This window comes from Pomacea canaliculata, linkage group LG5 (genome assembly GCF_003073045.1).
Source record: "Pomacea canaliculata isolate SZHN2017 linkage group LG5, ASM307304v1, whole genome shotgun sequence".
NCBI classification, from domain to species: Eukaryota; Metazoa; Mollusca; class Gastropoda; order Architaenioglossa; family Ampullariidae; genus Pomacea; species Pomacea canaliculata.
The window spans coordinates 30,518,210-30,535,661 of record NC_037594.1 but is presented as its reverse complement, the minus strand read 5'-3'; the positions used below and the strand labels follow the sequence as shown (position 1 = coordinate 30,535,661).

General features: G+C 38.6%; 1 protein-coding gene across 1 annotated transcript; it reads left to right on the top strand.

The window, feature by feature from the left end:
- The first annotated feature begins 90 nt into the window (after positions 1-90).
- On the top strand, positions 91-14,780 carry LOC112564809 (SWI/SNF-related matrix-associated actin-dependent regulator of chromatin subfamily A-like protein 1). The gene is given in 18 exon segments (XM_025239883.1): positions 91-235; positions 924-1,528; positions 1,927-1,977; positions 2,679-2,856; positions 3,020-3,170; positions 4,857-5,018; positions 5,954-6,019; positions 8,744-8,881; positions 9,277-9,356; positions 10,309-10,438; positions 12,849-12,919; positions 13,023-13,119; positions 13,411-13,596; positions 13,782-13,882; positions 14,257-14,294; positions 14,297-14,343; positions 14,518-14,635; positions 14,746-14,780. Coding segments are annotated over 17 exon segments (2,166 nt in total). The 5' UTR covers positions 91-235; positions 924-1,011.
- The last annotated feature ends 2,672 nt before the right edge of the window (positions 14,781-17,452 follow it).

Below are 17,452 nucleotides of genomic sequence, written 5' to 3'. Positions count from 1 at the left end.
AACTGCTAAAACGAGGCATTAGACAACATAGCTTCCGGTTTATTCACATTTCAGATTAACTACTTAAACGAGGCATTAGACAACATAGCTTCCGGTTTATTCACATTCTTTATTACGGCTCGCCGATACTAACAGTGGATCACTTCGCAAGAGGCCACGAGTGAGTCTCGGTATACAGACATCAGTCCATCAATACACGTCCATGCTTGGATGAAAACCCGGGTAACTTGTGCAGGTACGAAGCTTCGTTGTGTAAGCTGAGTATTGAGATACTTCAAATGACATTTTGAAATAATTCTAAACTATTGAAAAAGCTAGAGAGAGAGACTTGTGTCAGTGTACTGGCGGTAACGTGTAGTCGCCATGGAGTTCACTGCATGAAATCTTGGATAAAAAGTTCTGCTTTGAAGTGTTGCTGAAAAGTTGTATACAAATACCTCTATTGTAGCAAGGACATATGGTGTGGTGAGAGGACTGATTTAGGAATTTAACTAAGGATGTAACAAAAAGCATTACATAGTGCGCCTAATAATAGTAATACATTTTTTTTTAAGTCTTTAAGTCTTTTTGAAGTCTTGCAGAACTATTCAAAGTTGTTATAACTGTCAAAATGAAAGGACATGTTTTAAAGATTGGAGAAGCTGTAAGTGATTGTAAGAAGCCAGAAACTGAATAAGCTATATCCCCTAGAACTATCATAATTTAAACTATTGTGATCATTTACCTTGATGGAATTGATAAAATGGTGCAGCACAACATTGATAACTGATATAAAAGTTTACATAAGCATGGGTCCATTTGCCGTTTAAAATATTATATTCTAAGTGTGGGTTCAGTTTATCTAGATCAACATAAGACATTAATATTATTCTTTATTCTGATTTTGAGCAGATATGAAACTATTGTGTTTGATGTCTTTGCAGAGAGGATGAGGGGTCAACTTCTATAGATATCATTTGTACTAATTTAAAGATTACTTGCACAACAAATCTGGTGTGCTGGTCTCTCACCATGGAAAATACAATTCTATCAAAAGAACAATGCAATCAGATAGAAGAAAACAGAAGAAGAGCCCTGGCTAGACGACAGCAATGTCAGGCAAGACAAACACATCTTGCTCAAGCATCAAAGTCAGCTGCAGTTTCAATGCTTTCTGTTGTGAACAGAGCAAATGTTACAATCCCATCATCAGTTCAAGTTAGGCCTTCTAATCCTTCTTCTACAACAAAAAGATTCAGCAGCAACAAAAGCCCTGAACAGCTCTTTCCACTTTCAAATAGTGGAATAAAGAGCTCCAAGGACAGTGTTTTGAGTTCTGGGGCTTGTGACAGCAAAGACAGTAAGAATGTAGCAAAAATCCCAAAAGAACAAATCAAGGAGACGATTGCAAAGAAACAGTTTTATGGATCTGCTGGCCAGACCATAAGAGGACACTGTGTTTTGATATCAAGATATAGATTTGAAGTGGTGGTTGTGTTTTCACCCCTGCTAGTAGAAATCTTCAAAACAATTCATTCAAGACTGTATGGTGAGTAAAGCTTAAATTATTGTCCTCTTAAGTTGGTTTCTATGGCAGATATAAAATGTATATTTTCTTGTAGTTTTAACTGTTGCTGGGGTAAGGATGACCATTCCATTTATCAACTAGGAGATTTTTGGTCTCAAATCTGATTTATAGGCTCATTCCTTGCACTTGAAAAAATTTAGGACCAGCTATGTTTATTAGGTTTACAGAGGCCTTGTATGTTTGATTTAGTGTTCTTTGGCTAAGGTGATATAAATCTGTCATTTGCCTCAAGATCTGGAAAAAAACCTACATTTGGCAGGGTAGTGGTTGTTAGCACTATCTTGTCACTACTGCAGTCAGAACTAAAAGCCTGGTTTCAGATCTTGTCTTGGGACACTCTGTATGTGTTTATGTTGCAGATTCAAAAAGCAGACTATGGCAGTTTCATGTTACTGATCATGACACTCTGAGTATGTATGTATGTGGTGTAACTGTGCTTGATTTTTGTGAGAATGTGCAACTGCACATATTTGGGTCCATATATGCATATATCAGTTTATCTAAATATATTTTAAGTCCTTACTATTATTTATTACAACCACTTTGTGACTGATGCTAGATGCAGTTAAGATGCTCTGAATAGCCACTTTCAGCAGGGCATTTAATTTTTCCTACCATTCTTTGACAGTCCTTACAGTTCTTTACTTATTTGATTCTTAAGCTTATAATTCTTATTTGAAACTAATTTTCTTCATAAGGCAGTGCAAGACGGTATTCGCAGCTACGATTAGCATGCTTAGATCTTTAATATACAGTTATGAGTTGGGATATTTTTCTCTCAGCCATGCAGCAGCATGGTTTTTTTTTCTTTTTCGCGTTGCTATAACTAAAAATGAAAAGAAACAAAACCATGGTTGTAATGCAATTTTTTTGCTCAAAATTATTGTTTAAAAGTTTGCTTTCAGCAATAGATGTTCACATTTTCTATAATTTCTATTTTATAATTTATAATTATTTTAAATTTTTCTTTCTACTTTATTTTTTGGAAAGTGTAATATATGCTGTTTTTTGAGGAGAGAAACTTAAGGATAACTCAGTTAATGTTCATTCTATTCATACATGCAGATGCTATCAGACATATCCTTACACTGACTCTTTTGTCTGTTAACAGTGAGAGCAGTTAGCAGCTTGAAACCAAATGTGGAGATAGAGCCACTGCCTAAAGCAATTTTGCAGGTCTTCAATTCCAGAGAAAACCAAGAAAAAGACAGCATTCCCCAAGCAGATCTTTCAAAAGTTGATTCTGTTTTAGTGAACACTCTTATGCCATTCCAGAGGGAAGGTGTAAAGTGAGTAGTGAATGGTTTATAAAAGTTGGGCTACCTTATTAATGACTTAGACTGCACATTTACCTGCACTAGATTTGTCGTAAGGCTTAGGTTGTAGTTGATGCTTAATAAACTACTTTGATATATGGTTTATTTTCTGTACCATTTCTATTTCCTTTGACAGTTTTGGTGTCCATCAAAGGGGGCGAGTACTGATTGCAGATGACATGGGCCTTGGCAAAACATTACAGGCTATCTGCCTGGCTTGTATTTACAGAGACAAGTGGCCATTGCTGATTGTCACTCCATCTTCAGTCCGCTTTGATTGGGCACAAGTAAGGTGTTGAGATGTCACTAGGGTTCCTTGAACTGAGGTCTAGTAATAGCACTAGGAGTTTTCAAAGAGATAACAAGTTTTATTTTTAAGAACTTAGTTCTTTTATTCATTCATTATTGAATACAAATACGAATAGTTTATTTGTTAGACCTTTGGGTCCATCCAAAAAAGTTGGCATAAAACTTTTTCTTAAATCTGTCAGACATGGACAGCATAATATAGAATGGACCTCATCCTCTTCATCGATGTGACACATAGGGCACATCTTACTTTTAATTATACACGATAATTTGACAGAATGTCCTAAAGCCTGTGTCATAAGGTCCAAATTTCCAAATCCAAGTTGCACTAATGCATTTCTAGTGAGTATTGATATCTAAATTTAAGTACATATCCCTGTGTGTCACAGATTTAATTGACTTGTAAAAACTAAATCTGTCACTGTTATTAATTTTATAATTCCATTCTTGCCAGTGACAATCAGTTATTCTTTGTTTAAAACATTTAATAAAATTGCTTACTTCTTCCACACCTTGACTTAGCCAAACATGCCCAAAACATTGAATGTGAATATGTGTATTTTGGGTTTGGAATTAGGGTGTGGGGGTGCTCTTCAACATAGTACTTTGCCATCTTTGGCAAATATTTAGCATTTCAATCTAATCCATAGAATGATTAGCATTATACTCCTAACATGCTTGGACTAGCTAGGAAATTCACACCTTCTCCCACAAGCAACACAGTTCATTGCTTACCAAAAAGGGGTTCCTGCTTTTTAACTTCATACTCCATACCCTGTCTGTCGTCAAGTTAAAGTGAAAAGGGATTGCACTATCAATCTGTGGAGTCAGGTACCTATTCCAGACAGCTGGGTTGACTGGGGAGAAGTTCTCTGCACCACACGGGTATCAAACTGGGACTGTCTCTAGGCTCAAAGACCTGTCCCGTTGATTGTTTTCTTCAGGTTCTTCTATTTCCTATCCCTTTCCTCTATACCCTCTTTGTGAAATCCCCTAAAGGTAAAAGCACTTTCCTATTGAAGCAACAAACTAGCTTATTGACTCTCCACAGATGGTGATTTGGCTGTATGTCAGGATAATTGCTCCCATGAAACACTATTTGGCTACAAATATCATCACCAATGATTTGTGGAAATTTGGAGCACAATAATAAATAAATTTTTCATAATGTATAATCTTTCTGGACCTTTACATTACAAATGGATTAGCTTAAAACAAATTACCTTAAAAAGAAATTGCCTGAGTGGCATTTATAAGTTTTTGCTATTATTTCTTTTAATTGTTAGAAAACAAAAATTTGCTGATCAACTACAATAGTTGATGTTGTCCAATTCTTATTAAGGCGTTGCATGAGTTTTGTAACATGATTGTACCCAACTTCAGAACCCTTATAACTGAAAAAGCTATTAAGATATTTGGATCACTTATTTGGTTGTTCTTTATAACTTGAATTTCTTCTTCAGAAAAACATAGTTTCTATAGTAGCTTCCAGAGCTGGAGTAGCTATAGGAATATATAAATACAAGTTACATATTTTGGCATGTTTTAAGGATAGACAATATGTGTATGCTTTAAGTTTTCATATCTTATAAGATAGTTTTAAATATTTGCAAGAGAACATGCCCTGTTCATAACTAATCACCATGTCTTGTGTCTTTAAACAGCAGTTCAAGCGGTGGGTGCCATCCATTGACCCATCTCAAGTGCAGGTTGCAGTTAGTGGTCAACATGTCCCGACAGCTTCCTTGGTCAGCATAATCAGTTATGACCTCTTGTCTCGAAAATCTAAACAACTTGCAGAAGCTAATTTTAAAATCATCATTATGGTAAGTTGTTTATAATGATGTTACACTTGTCTGAATGCAACAGGAATGAGACTCAGACATACAAATACATATCTTGATGCATATATACATGCACATGCATACAAAAACATTGGCAGTTAGCTGATTGAAATACATTCCTCGTCACAATCAGTGAAAGGCACAGGATTTGGGAGGAAATGTGTGCTTCTTTTACCACTTTCTCATTTATGTTTTTATTTGTGTGCAGTACAGTGCACTGGGTCTGCTCCATAGGAGAGAAATGTGTTATATAAGTATGCTTATTATTATTATTATTAAAACTTCCTCTGTGACTGGGCCAAAGGAAATTTTTGCAGAGCAAATGGGGAAAAACACTTGGGGAAACACAAACACCCTCTAAAAGTATTTCTAAACAGATGTTGATGTTTGCTTCCATGTACATGATTAAGGCGATTAGTCTTGTCAAGATTGGCCTGTTGGGCAGATAGGTATGTCTATACACACCTGACATTGGCTATCCATAACTCGTCTTACCTTTCCATAAAAAGAGTCATTGGTGCCTAAGAAAAAACTTGATAAATGTCAAAATGTATCTATCATTTTAGATTGAATGATAATTTTTTAGAATTTGGCTAGGATTTGGAGATCACTATATTAGAAACAGTTTTATATTAATAAATGTAAATTAGATAATATATAGTTAATAATATGGTTAGATCTTTGACATCTGAATGAAAGATATAAGGTAGAATTTATGGAAGCTGTCATGTGAAACTCCAAGATTATTTTGTATTCTATACTGCTTTTTCAAAAACCTGTCTTATATTAACAAAATTAAATTTTGGAGAAGTCAGACCCAGAGGACTGTAGATATCTCAAACAAAGCTGTAACTATCAAATGTAAATTAACATGCAATATTATTTTTTGTCATTATGGTGCTGTGGTCTTATTTCAGGATGAATCTCATTTTTTGAAGAATTCAAAGACAATGCGAGCAAAGGCAGCTTTGCCACTTTTGCAGGTAGGAGTCCTATATTGACTACTGTTGTTTCTACATGCAGAAATGCTATGATCTGTTGTTTATTGTTTGATATCACCAGATGACATGACCATAGGAGATAATATGCTGACCATTCTAAACGGACTTCCTGAATTGTGCTTAAACACATGCCTTGTATCATAGCTCAGATCTCAGCCAGCCATAAGGGTGACAGCAAAGCTATTTTCTTTTATGGTTTTAGGTCTCGGCGATATTTTGCCATGCTTGATTTTTGCTGCTGCTCTCTAGCTGTGTTGTGCCAGTTGCCTTCCTAAGCACTAGGGAAAGTTAGTTAGTTAGTTCCCGTTATGCCGGTCGGCACGTAGGGCAGCGACAAAGGACCTCCACTTTTGCCTGTCCTGGGCTAGACTCCCCACAGTACCCCAGCTGAGGTTTTGGGTCTTCATGTCTGCCTCCACAGTTCGGCGCCAGGTGATCTTGGGCCGACCTCGCTTGCGTTTTCCTTCTGGCGTCCAGTGTAAGGCAGTTTTTATGATGGAGTTGCTCCCGCCTCGGAGGACGTGACCAATCCAGCGCCATCGCTTCTTCAACAGGATGGTGGCCATACTCTCCTGCCCGCACTGGCAAGTAGTTCTTCGTTGGAGATTGTCCTTGCCAGAAGATGCCCAGGATTCTTCGCAGGCTTTTGGTGTGGAAGACTGACAGTTTGTTGAGGTCGCTGTCAGTCATTCGCCAGCACTCCGAGCCATACAGTAGAGTGGACATGACCAGACTCTGGTAAAGTCTCAGCTTGGTATTGATGCTGTACTGTGTCGACTTCCAGATGTTGCGTAGGCTACAAAAGATGCCCCTGCCTTTGCTCAGTCTGCTCTGGATGTCATGGCCTGCTTCTCCATCTTGCGTGACCACGCTGCCCAAGTAGGTGAAGCTTTCAACCATCGGCAGGTCTTCTCCCTCTATGCTGATCGGTGTTGGATTGGTGGTGTTCAGGGTCATCACTTCTGTCTTTGTCCGGCTGATGTGCAGTCCAACCTGCTGCGCAAAAGTGTGCAGGCGAGTCGTCTTCTCCTGCATGTGCCGTGGGTGTGTGACAGCAGGGCCAGGTCGTCGGCAAAGTCTAGGTCTTCTAAGTCGTGAGAGTGTCCATCGTATGCCCTTGGTTCATCTTCGTTGTATGGCGCGTTACCCAGTCAATGACAAGGTTAAAGAGCAGGGAAGACATCACGCAGCCCTGTCTCACTCCGGTCCCGACCTCAAAGTAGATGTCACTGTTTCCAACACAGCATGAAAAGTTCGCATAGAAGCTTTTGATCAGCAGTACAATTTCCATTGGTATTCCGTATGCTCTCAGGATACTAGGGAAAGGTGCTATATAAATGCGCTGTATTATTATGCCTTAGATCTTGGCAGTTGCTGCTGTATGCTGGCATCTTTGCTGCCAAACTTGCATAAATGTTTTATGCCAGAAGTTTCTGTCTTTGGAAGACTTGATGCTTGCAAAAGAGAAAGAAAAACAGACGACATTTTGCATTGTTGTGCTTTTTGTGTACATGTGTCGTGAGATAACTGGGAATAGGGTTATAGCATTGGCACTGCACTTCACAAGGGGGGAAAAGGTACCTGTGGGAATTGTTAGCTGTTAGGTAGCATTACATCAGTGAATACAAAGGTCACCCTTTGGTGGTGCCAGGTCATCAGGCGGGACAAGGATCAGGAATGTTTTGCTGCCGTTATCGCCCCTGGAGACTAGCTGACGCTGAGAACCGCTGGCAGTTTGTGCCTGTTAATTGTAAAGCTGCCGTGTATCTAGCATAATGACCCGTCGCCTAATGGACTTGTCTATCATCCTTTGTCTTCTTTCTGTCATTGTTGGGGATTTTTGTTGATTGTGGTGTTAACTGTTCATCTGTATTTTTGTTTTGCTGCCTGATTCTTCTCAGGATTGTTTTATTAGTGCCTGTTCCAGTATGATTTTGTTGACTAGCGATCTCTACAGCTATATCCTTCTCCACTTCAATCACTGTAAATTGTACACTTTCTCATCTCCAAACTGCTTCACTACATTTTGGATTCTGGATCTACATGTATCAGCATAGACTGAAGCCTTCTGATGCTTTGTGAGCTGTTTTTGTGTTCATGCGATTACTCTGCTAGCACTCTGTGTGGATGCCGGACACTAATGTGTCTACTTGTCTTTGTTACCATTTGGACATGCACTGGGCATCTTGAGTTGTGTCTTCTGAAATTCATCAGATGGTTTAGCATTCCGCTGTAGACTGCTGTGCCACGACTTTCTTACTGTTATCTTTTTGATGCTGCATTCATGCTTGCGTGCAGCATTTTTTGTTTCTGCCTTGTATTTCTGGTTGTTGCGATGTCTCTGTATAGCTGTTAATAATTGTGCTTTGTGTTTGAACATGCTTTTTGTTTCAATTTGTTTTGTAAAGTGCATTGAGTTGACTCTTCAGTAGAGAAATGTACTATAAAAATCTGCTTTAATAATGATAATAATAATGCCCTGCTGATTTTCCTGCTCTCTAGCTGGGTTTAGTGTTGGGTGAAAGAAATTGGTATTTAGGCTTTGCTGTTGCCTTTATAGTCTCTGAGGATTGTTTATCACCTGACCTCAAGAGCATCCCCTGCACCAGGTAAATATTAGCATATTGTTCAATGGTTTTATTTTTATAGTTTTATTTCCTATAGCTATGTCATCTATTTACCCCCCAAATTTTTTTCTACTTTCAGAAAGCAAACCATGTGATTTTGCTATCAGGTACACCAGCTCTGTCACGACCTTCAGAACTTTTCACACAAATTGTTGCTGTTTGTCCACGCCTGTTCAACTTTCATGATTTTGGAGTTCGATACTGTTCAGCCAAACAGGTTTTTTTTTCCTTTTTCTTTTGTATTTTTAGGATATGTCTAGACGTCTTGGTGAATAATAACATTTTTAGAGCAGCAGAATCAGCTTGCTCAGTATGAATGTACTTTGCCTGTATTTTCTTAGCTTTCAAGCAAGGTTTTTTTCAGTTAGCCAGCTAAGGTTTTTCAGGTATGCTTTAAGGCTTTCATCTTATATTAGTGTATGAGGAGGATTATAATTAACCATGATACACTCACTTAGCTGTTGCTGTCATCTTTCACTTAGAGTAATTGTTTTCGGTTTTTTTTATTTGCTCTTCCTAAGTGTGGAGTTAAAATACTTTAAGACCTAGTTATAAACCATTTTTATTATCAAGAACTCTTCTTGCAGTCATTTGACTTAATTTCTGTTCCAGCATCAATGGGGATGGGATTATTCAGGCTGCTCTAATACAAGGGAGCTTCAGCTCTTGCTTGAAGAAAAAATAATGATAAGGTAAATTGCAGCAGTGTGTCCATTCAGTGAGTGTTTCTGGTAGGAAAAGGGAAACAACTCAGTCACCGGACCAGTTGAGTCCTGATATGCTGCTGTCAATCACGTTGAGCGTCATTATTTATATCCACTGAGTATTTACAATTAAAATTTGTTTTAATTCATTAGAAAATGTCAAAGCCACTTAGGACCTCATCCCTGCAGACAGTAAATGATGTTCACATTCTTGCCTGATTATCTTTTAAACAGTGGCGGCTGCTGCCACCCCTACCCCCCGCCACAGTTCTCCTGGTTCCTACACCACTAGAAAGAAAACGAAATTATTTTTTGGAAAGTTGGATAAATAGGACAATATAAAATAGAACAATTAATGAAATTCATACCTTGCCTACTGATTCAACCAACAACCTTGAAGGAGAAATAAACTTCGAAGAAACAGCAAATTACCCTTATGAATATGAAAAAGGGGGAAGAGGCTTCTTCATCATGATTGCCTCTTAATGAAACTTTCAGAAATGATGAACTTTCACAACGACAGAAAGAAGGCATTATTACTTAAGGCCCAGACCTAAGCTTGCTGCATCCAAAATTGTTCTCACAAAGGAAGATGCAAAGTATCCAAAAGACACTGATGCGGCTCCCAAAAACTCATAAAAAGCACCAGTTCATCATTACTGGGTGCTTTATAATTTACTAAATCTACTTGAATACATTCTGCATCTCGTTTGACATGAACTATCAATAGACTATTTCTTTCTATATTTTTACAAGATGTGCATGCAAGGCATAAGATACTGTGTTACACTAATCATTTTTGTTGTTAATTTCTCTAGTTTATGTCAGCCAAAAGGCATGAAAAAAATTAGAATAGAATATTGCATATACACACCTTTTATATATATAATCACAAGCACATATATATAATGTATGAAGTAATTAACATTCACTATTCCAGGCACTTGAAGCAGGATGTACTGGCTCAGCTGCCAGCTAAAAGACGTCAGATGATTGTGCTGGACCCAGAAGCTGTGACCTCTTCACGATCTTTTCATCAAACATCATGTGCTATGGAAAAAAATATCTCGGTACACTAAATAATTTGAAAGAGGCTTTAAATGTGTACATCAGCCTTCTGCTAATGACTAATGTTGTAGTTGCTACATAAACATAGCTGTGCTTTTTTTGACTACAGGGTATAGCCTAAAATTAACTTAAAGGAGAAAGCAAGTAAAATGGCAAATTGAGCATAAATGACAGATACTGGTATTCTAGATTGTTTCTGCATCAAATTTCGACTTTCAGAATAATAATTTATTTATGATTACATCTGGATGGTACATGGAGGTTGTCATGATGTTGCTTCATTTTTTCATTCACCTCTTGACACCAGCACTAGTCATTAGGGGAAGCACATTGGTGCAGCAGCTGACAAGGCCCACCACCCAGGTCTGTCGAATGATAGTGAGCAGGTACTACACAGGACAACCAGTTCACTGCTAAAGATTTGGCCACCTCAGTATCAACCTTCCTCGAAGGTACCTTGAAGGACAGTCTTCAATGGAACATCATTCCTGGCGACATGGCCAGACCAGACTAGCTTATGTGGATGCTTTGAGTAGGGGTTCCTGGTATCGTATGAGTGTGGTGACTGCTTTGTACAATGTCGTTGGCTTTATGTTCCTTTATGAGATAGATGCCTTCTCAACCACTTGCTCTTAAGTACCCAAATTCTCTTCTCCATGTTGGCAAGCAGAATCCACGTTTCACATCATAGAGCAGAATTGATACTACCTTTGGTTGCAGAGATCTGGGATGTTGTTCATAACCTGGGGTTGTTTCTTTATCCTTTGTTGCCTAGCACTTTCTGAACTGTTGATCGTAGCATCTCTTTTATGTTTCCAGTGAGTGTTTACATCACAGTAGACCATGTTTAAGGAGGTAAATTTACCTACAACTTTGGCCTTGAAGATTTCTGCAGTGTCTGGGTCTTGCAGCTTCTTCAAATCAAATTGCTTTGCTGTTGAGTGACATCACCAAAACCATCGGGCGCAGGTGGTTTTTTTTTCAGTGTCATAAATGCATTAGTTGAAACACGTGCATCATGGATCTGAAGTTCATGCCACACAGTTTTGAACCTGAGTAAAGTCAAGAAAAGCTGAGGAAAATGGAGAAGACTGGTGTGACAGTTGTCTGTCTTGTCAAATAATAATAAATAGCACATTTGTATAGTGCTTTTTTCCAGCATCAGCCAGGCTCAAAGCACTTTACATGTAGGCATGCAAGCACATAATATTAATTTATACATATAATAATAAATAATATGATATTAATAAATACATCATATTAATAGACGAAGTAGAAAAATGTTATTGCTATGTGGCATGGAACAGGCATTCCCCTTTCTTTAGTGATCCAACCTGATAGGATCCTGCAGGAAGACAGGGTGCAACTGTACTCCACGCAAAGCTTGCTTTGACACCTTGACATTGTGAAGCAATCAGAGTTTGAAGTCCACACTGCCAATACATAGATCTCAAATCTAAGTAATGGCAAGATGACAGTAGAAATTAATAAAATGGCACAGGAAACGAGGAAAAGTTGTGCAGACACGGAAATCCATCCAGGAACTTAGCAAATATCATAACAGATGTACTGATGAAAATTAGACACAAAACCACAGATCAACGACCAAATATGAAAAGTGAGGGAGGGGTGTCACCCTCGAGCCAGTTAGGCAAAGAGACATCACTCTCAATCAAATCGTTCCTTCTACATCATGAATTAGGGTCGGTTGGTTTTCCATCCTGAAAGCCCAAAACATGAGACATAATAGCCCCTGAAAATCAATGTACAGCTGTGTTTTGGACGTGATTGTAAGTCAAGGATTCATTCAAGAGTGGAGTGGAAACAATTCTGAATGCCATTAACATAATTTATGCCCAATTTGCCATACTTCATATGCTTAATCAGAATGTGTCAGTGAACTTTATTTAATTAGAGAGTTTAATATTTAGGGTTAGTACAACAGCTGATTTTCCAGCTTCCATCCAGTCATAGTCCAATCATCAACTGGTTGATTATATGTCAAAATAAAACATGTTCCATCCATAATCTCAATTTGCGACTTGTTGCTGTCAAACCATTTTCCAGTTTGGCCTTAAGTGGGAAAAGCCAGGCCCTACATAACTTGTCATTGCCTCAAAGAACTTGTCATGCTTAAAGCTGAAAAAAGTGGCAGAGTGTGACACAACCTTGGCATTCTTGAAAGCTACTGGACAGGTTACCATTGTGCTTCACCTGCCTTTTATGGGAATATCTATATCTTCAGCAGCTTTTTAGTAGTCTTTGTCTCTCCTCACCCTTATTCCCTCCCTCCTATACGAATGTTTTGCTGGAAAACAGTGCTCACTGCCATATACTAATAGGGAAATGTGCTGTTAAAGTGCTTTGTTATTATTATTTTAGAGTTATTGAAAGTACATTCTTTTATTCCAGTCAGCAGAGAAGAGAATAGTTTTAATGCAGTACTTTCATGAAACTTGCAAAGTCAAGATGTCAGCTGTCAGGTAAATACACTTTTCCTGCCTCTTAGCATATGTTTTAAACAGGTAAAAAATATGCACATTTGTAATTTATGCAATGTGATTTTTTTTTTCCTTTATGATGCAGGGACTATGTTGCAGACATGCTTGCTGGAGAGAAAAAGTTCATCATCTTTGCTCATCATCAAGAAATGTTGGACTGTTTAGAGGATTTAATTTCCAAGGTGCTGCGTTTTGTTTCTATAATTTGTATTGTGTAGTGGTTTGGAACATTGGTAAACAGAAACAAGTGCATGGGAATAATCTCCCTTGTCTTGAGCAGTGGTAACCAGGTCCTGTGTGTTGGTGCCAGGTTACATGGCCAAACCAGGGCAGCTTGCAATGCTTCACAGTTGAGAACAGGGGTTCCTGGTGTTCCACAAGGGTGGCGACCATAAGGGTAGCATCATGCTCAAGTTATCTAGCACCTTTCACATGGAAATGGCTAATTAACAATTTTATTTTACTTGTCTCAGGAAGGCATCGAATACATTCGTATTGACGGAAGAACAACAGCAGAACAGCGAAACCTTTTTTGTCGAAAGTTTCAAAATTCTGATGAATGCCGTGCAGCTATACTTTCTATTATGGCTGCTAATGCAGGGCTTAATCTTTCCGCTGCTTCCATAGTCATCTTTGCTGAGCTATTCTGGAATCCTGGAGTAAGGCTTGTTCTTGTTTATTTCTTGTTGTTTGTCACCTGACAGAGTTTATGCGTATTTCTAATGTGTCTTCTTTTGTGGTATTACTTGTGTTATTCTTCTTGACCATATTGGGAATGTGACTTATGCATGTATTTGGATATTTGTGTTTTATTTAATTCACGTTTCCATCTGCCTTTCTTCAGATTTTGGCACAAGCAGAAGATCGAGCACATAGGATGGGACAGAAGGACTCAGTGATAGTATACTACCTGGTGGCACAGAAGACTGCCGATGATTACATCTGGTAAATATGTTTTTCTTCTTCTTGCTGCACCAAATGTCATGACTAGGTGGAAATCACCCTATTAGGTAACTTTATTTCCTGCTGACTGCTCCTGATTGGTCTCCTGTATTGAGATTGAGAGGTAGACAAGGTCTAGCAATCACAGATATGTCTTCGGCAGATGACAGGCTTCCTACTTCATGTGGACTCCTTGGCACACATCACAGTTAAGGGCTTAGCTCTTATGCTCTCCAGTACTCTCTACCATTAACACTCTTTACACTCAATACTGCTTGATTTATAAAGAGGGAATAGATTTTTGGTGCCTCAGTACAGGTCTCGTTATGACATGATGTGTTTTAAAAAGGAGTTAAAATTTGCTGCTGGTATTGCAGGCCTCTGGTGCAAAGCAAGCTTCAAGTTCTTGGAAAAGTTGCCTTGCTCGTGAGGACTTCGCACAAGCAGACACTGCACATATGCAGGTTTGTTAAGCTGACTTAAATAACAAATTATCATTTTTGACTCATTAAAACTGAAAAACTTTATGAAAAGTTTTATTTGTGAACACTTTGTTTAAAAATTACTGTACATTGACAATTTTATCTCTTACTAAGACTATGATGACCATGCCTACAGACTGCTTCTATTGCCTCCAGGATTCTAAGCAACTTGGACTTCTGGATATGTTCAATAAATCTTTTATGGAGAAAACTACAGATGTAGTTCTTCAGAATGGTGAAGATGGTGCACAAGATCCTGTAACCACAGATCAAGGTTGGGGAATGTGTGTCTTTTCATATGTATGTTTTGTTTATGTAGAAAGGTGAGATAATGCAACGCATTAAATGGTCAAGATATGTGACATCCTGTTATTCTTTTTGTAGACAAACAAGATACCTGCTCACCAAAAAGCGTATGAAAACTGCAGTCACCAAAAAGCAGACAGGACTGGAAGATTACCTCCAGGCTACAGGCAATAGATCCACTTACTCTAGTACATCTGCAATGCAAAGTATTGAGTCTGACTTGCTTGTGACATCTCCACAGGGATCCCGCACAATTCTGAGGCTTATGCTGATGCTTCCAGTGAATTGAAACAAAGTACAGCAACAGATGAATATTTTTTTGCCTTATCAGCTGACATCAACTGGGATGATGATTTTTCATGACAAGGTTTATGAAAGATTTTCAAGTGAGATAATGATTAATATTTGAGAGACTATGTCATATTTCCCATCATTAACATTCAGTTTCATATATGAAAAAAAATCAGCACTGAATTTGTGTATTTTTTGTGTGCCAAAGCAGAGCACTACATTACAGATTGTGCCCATGAAAAAAATAAAGGTTGTTAATTATTCTTTGATTGGTCAGCAGTTTTAAAAATGTGTGATGTTGAAATGTTGTTTTGCATTCCAGGCATATTTTTCCAACTTCTGCTACATCATGTGTTAAATGTGGAGCTAAGTAAACTCTCTTTCATGTAGAAATTTTATTAGAATCAATTGGGGTGCGCTTGGTGACAAGTAATTTCACAATTTATTTTACTTGACATCATGCATGATGCTTAGCAAAGGACAAAGAAAATCCAGGCTGAGTGGACTGTTGAAGTGAATGCTATACTGCTTCCAGTGGTGTTCTGGGGAATTATGAGTATCTTCCTAAGCACTTATTTTTAGCAAGGGCCTTATAGGATGCTTTGAAATGTTTTCAAGTATTGGTGCATATGACTTTGTCACTGAGTAAAGAGTTATTGAGGATGTTGCTATTGAGCTGCTGCCTTTAGCTAAGGAAATTATTGACTGTCATCCATGCCGACATGTAGGAATACATGTGACACTTATACTGAAACTGCCAGGAACAATAAAATGTCTGGCTAATTAAATACATTGCCCTGCTACTATCTTTCCTTATTAGTTATCCAGCTAGCAGATCTTGCAGTTACTATTCCTTAATTATCGCATACCACACTCTACACCTGCTTCTACACTCAACTGTCTCTTACAGCATGGAAGGCCCTCCCAATACTCCATTGAAGGTGGTGCACAGACCTCATCATTTGTCAGTGGCTTTGCACTCACATGAAGAAGCCCTGAGATATATGCTGTGAGGATAGAGTCGATATTTGCACAAATGATTCCTGCCCCAGCATAGTGTCACCTTGTCACCAATAGGACTGAGCCAACTGTGCACAACAGAATTGGTGCTTAATGTTGTGACAACAGCTACTTCCAGCACCAGTTGTCGAGCTCACTGTTGAGAACAGACACCATCAAGATGACAGTGCTTACTTATAGATTGGGTTTGCACACCTCAAGGTAAATCATGCTGGGGCAGTCACTTGACCCTTGTCTGATGATAGCGAAACCTATCTTTATCAAAATCTGTACCCTTTAAGTGTCCACTGGTGAAGTTTAATTTAGGGTTCGGCATGATGTTAAATCTGAGGTTTAGGCTACATCTTGGCCTCTGATTGGTTATTTGTACAGGCACTCAGAAGTTATTTAGCACTGCAGTGAGTACATGAAAGATGTCTACATGTGACCCTGAAGTAGCATCCCCAAGAGAATAAGACTGCCATGATCTTTGATATACTAGCTACTGGTCACACGATTCAAAGATGTCCACAATTTTCAGTGCATGTACACTTTCTTATTGCTGGCTAATCTCCTTGGGAGATAATGGGACATGTATACCAACTGCCCTCCTCCAGTCACTCTGGCACTGACCATGCTATGGGAATAAGTGTACTATATTCTCACATTTGCCCTCTGTTAGTGTCTGTACTATATTCTCACACATTTGCCGTCCCACCCCACTCCCTATGCATGAACCCAAATGTACCCTTGCCTATTTGCAATACTAGACTATAGTTTGACTCTGCATTCTTACATGTACATGTTAAATCACAAAGACGGTCTGGGTTGTAAGATTTGAAACTGTTTTTATGTTTTATATGAGCAAGTACCATCCGACTCCACTTGGCTAGACTTACTGATGTCTTGTACGATCTTTCTATAGCAGATGCCCATCAGAGCACCACAAATGAGATAAAGAGGTGTTCTGCCATAAAGATGGATATCTCCTGATACCATTAGAGGCAGTTCCCTGCTGGCATCACTAAATTGTTCCCCTGGTTAAGTGCATGTGTCAGTGGGCAGCAGCAATTTTGCTAAGCAGATTGTACTGGAGCAAGTAACTAGGGATGGTCTTCTGGCTGACAATGTGTTGCCATTTTGAAGTCTGTTCTCATTTTGCAGTTATAATTTTGCCCAGCACTGTCAGCTTGTCACATCAGGTGTCCAAAAATCATTCCAAGCATGGCTGAATGACACAGTAGCTCACCCCACAACCACTGAGCCATCTCAGAGCCTGGCTATAATCCATTGATATTAATCTCTCTGGGCCATATTTAATACCATTTCCTGCAAAAAATTGGTGAAAACTTTTGCTCACACTGTTCCTGGCTGGCATGTACATGCATCAAGCACACTTGTTGCAGAGGAAGATTTGGTTCCCCAATACAGTTGCATTTTTTCATATATTATTAAAGTATTGCAGGACCAGAAAAATGCCGTAAGAGCAGATTGA